The sequence below is a fragment of the Hipposideros armiger genome, unplaced genomic scaffold, assembly GCF_001890085.2.
Source record: "Hipposideros armiger isolate ML-2016 unplaced genomic scaffold, ASM189008v1 scaffold_3128, whole genome shotgun sequence".
Taxonomy (NCBI): Eukaryota; Metazoa; Chordata; class Mammalia; order Chiroptera; family Hipposideridae; genus Hipposideros; species Hipposideros armiger.
In genome coordinates, this window is record NW_017734405.1 from 1,976 (window position 1) to 3,566 (window position 1,591).

The 1,591-nt window shown below is 36.1% G+C and overlaps 1 protein-coding gene across 1 annotated transcript in view; it reads left to right on the forward strand.

Moving 5' to 3' along the window:
• LOC109378746 (trimethylguanosine synthase-like) overlaps window positions 1–1,529 on the forward strand; it is a gene marked incomplete at its 5' end in the record, with an annotated part of 3,405 nt that extends 1,876 nt beyond the window's left edge. The window contains one exon of the mRNA XM_019635034.1: window positions 1,148–1,529. Within this exon, the coding sequence (XP_019490579.1) occupies window positions 1,148–1,431 (284 nt within the window). The remainder of the gene's footprint in view (window positions 1–1,147) is intronic.
• Window positions 1,530–1,591: the final 62 nt, after the last annotated feature.

Consider the following 1,591-nt stretch of genomic DNA (forward strand, 5'->3'; position numbering starts at 1 on the left):
ATTCTGTTAGGTCTAAAAACACAGTCTTCCTCCAAGGGAAGTGCACATGAAAACATGAGGATTAAGTGAATATATTTGATCTTGAAAGTAATTTTTTTCCATTGAATTTTTGGTATTGTCAGCATGTCTTTCCATCTGTGTCTGTACTATAAATGTAGCAGATTGAGCAGCTGAAAAGGATATTTTCATCCTTTCTCTTATAAAAATAAATTAGTTTATTTAGAACAGGAAAAATAGCATTGTAAATGCATGATTTTATAACATAATTGGTGCTTGTATTCATTATTCAAGTGATTTATTTCCTGCATTGTTTCTCAAAAGTGTTAACATTTTGAAACTAGCATTTTCTAGAAAACAGCTGTTTCCTTGACAACCATGATGTCTGCATCAGGGTTCCACTAAGCCCTTCGAATATAAAATATTGCCACTAACACACGGTTGCACATACAGCTGCACTTACTGCAAGACATGAGAGAGCTAAATTTAACTTATGTTTGCGTTGCTCATTATGAAATTGCAATAAATGAAATGAAAGCCTATTTGGTGAAAACATAACACTGTCCTGTTCCTTTTACCTAAAATGTCTCATTCAACATCAGCAGATGATTTTACATTTCTTCATAAGTTGGCCTGCTATATAGGTTTGTCAAAATTTGCTTTTCTTTAGAACTTGTCAAATTAATCTTCTTTGGAGATTGCCTAATTTTGAAGAGATTTTGAAGATGTCTTTCCAGACAGCTTAGCATTTTATAGGCCTTACGTGCATTCGGGACCTTTCCAAGCATTTGCTGCTCAGGCTTTACACTGCACAGAGCACAGTGCTGAGCATATATTGTATTTGGCTCTTAGTAGATATTTGGTAGTGATTATCACTGCTTGCTTTGGTAAAGCTAGCTGAGTGAGACAACTCTGAAAGCCAGGTCCTACAGTCACAATTTCTCTGTACAACGTAAGTGAACTTCACAATTTAGATTATAAAAAATTTAATTAAATCCTCTATCTCTGGTATATGAGGCCAAATCTCACTTGGTCTTTAAAAAACATTCTTGTACGGAAAATAAACAGACTGATCAGAAGGTAAACTATTCTATATAGCTATTATATTAATTCGTATCATTTGACTCATCTTTCCTGTTCCCATTTTTAGTGATTGCCATTGATATTGATCCTGTTAAGATTGATCTTGCTCGCAATAATGCAGAAGTTTATGGGGTAGCAGACAAGATAGAGTTCATCTGTGGAGATTTCCTGCTGCTGGCTTCTCATTTAAAGGCCGATGTTGTGTTCCTCAGCCCCCCTTGGGGAGGGCCAGACTACGCTACTGCAGAGACCTTTGACATTAGGACAATGATGTCTCCTGATGGATATCCTTTGGACGTCTTAACAGTTTATACAAACAGTGGTTGTGGAGAAGGGTGTGTGTGTGTGTGAAAAGGAGAAACTAGTGAAGAGGAGAGGAGCTAATAGCACTTGATAGATTCTAGTTTTACATAAAAAGCTGGTGATGGATTTCCAAAAGTTACAGCAGATATGAGGTCATATTTCCTTTGGTTACTACCCAATTTTACCATTACAGAACAAGAACTAGAAA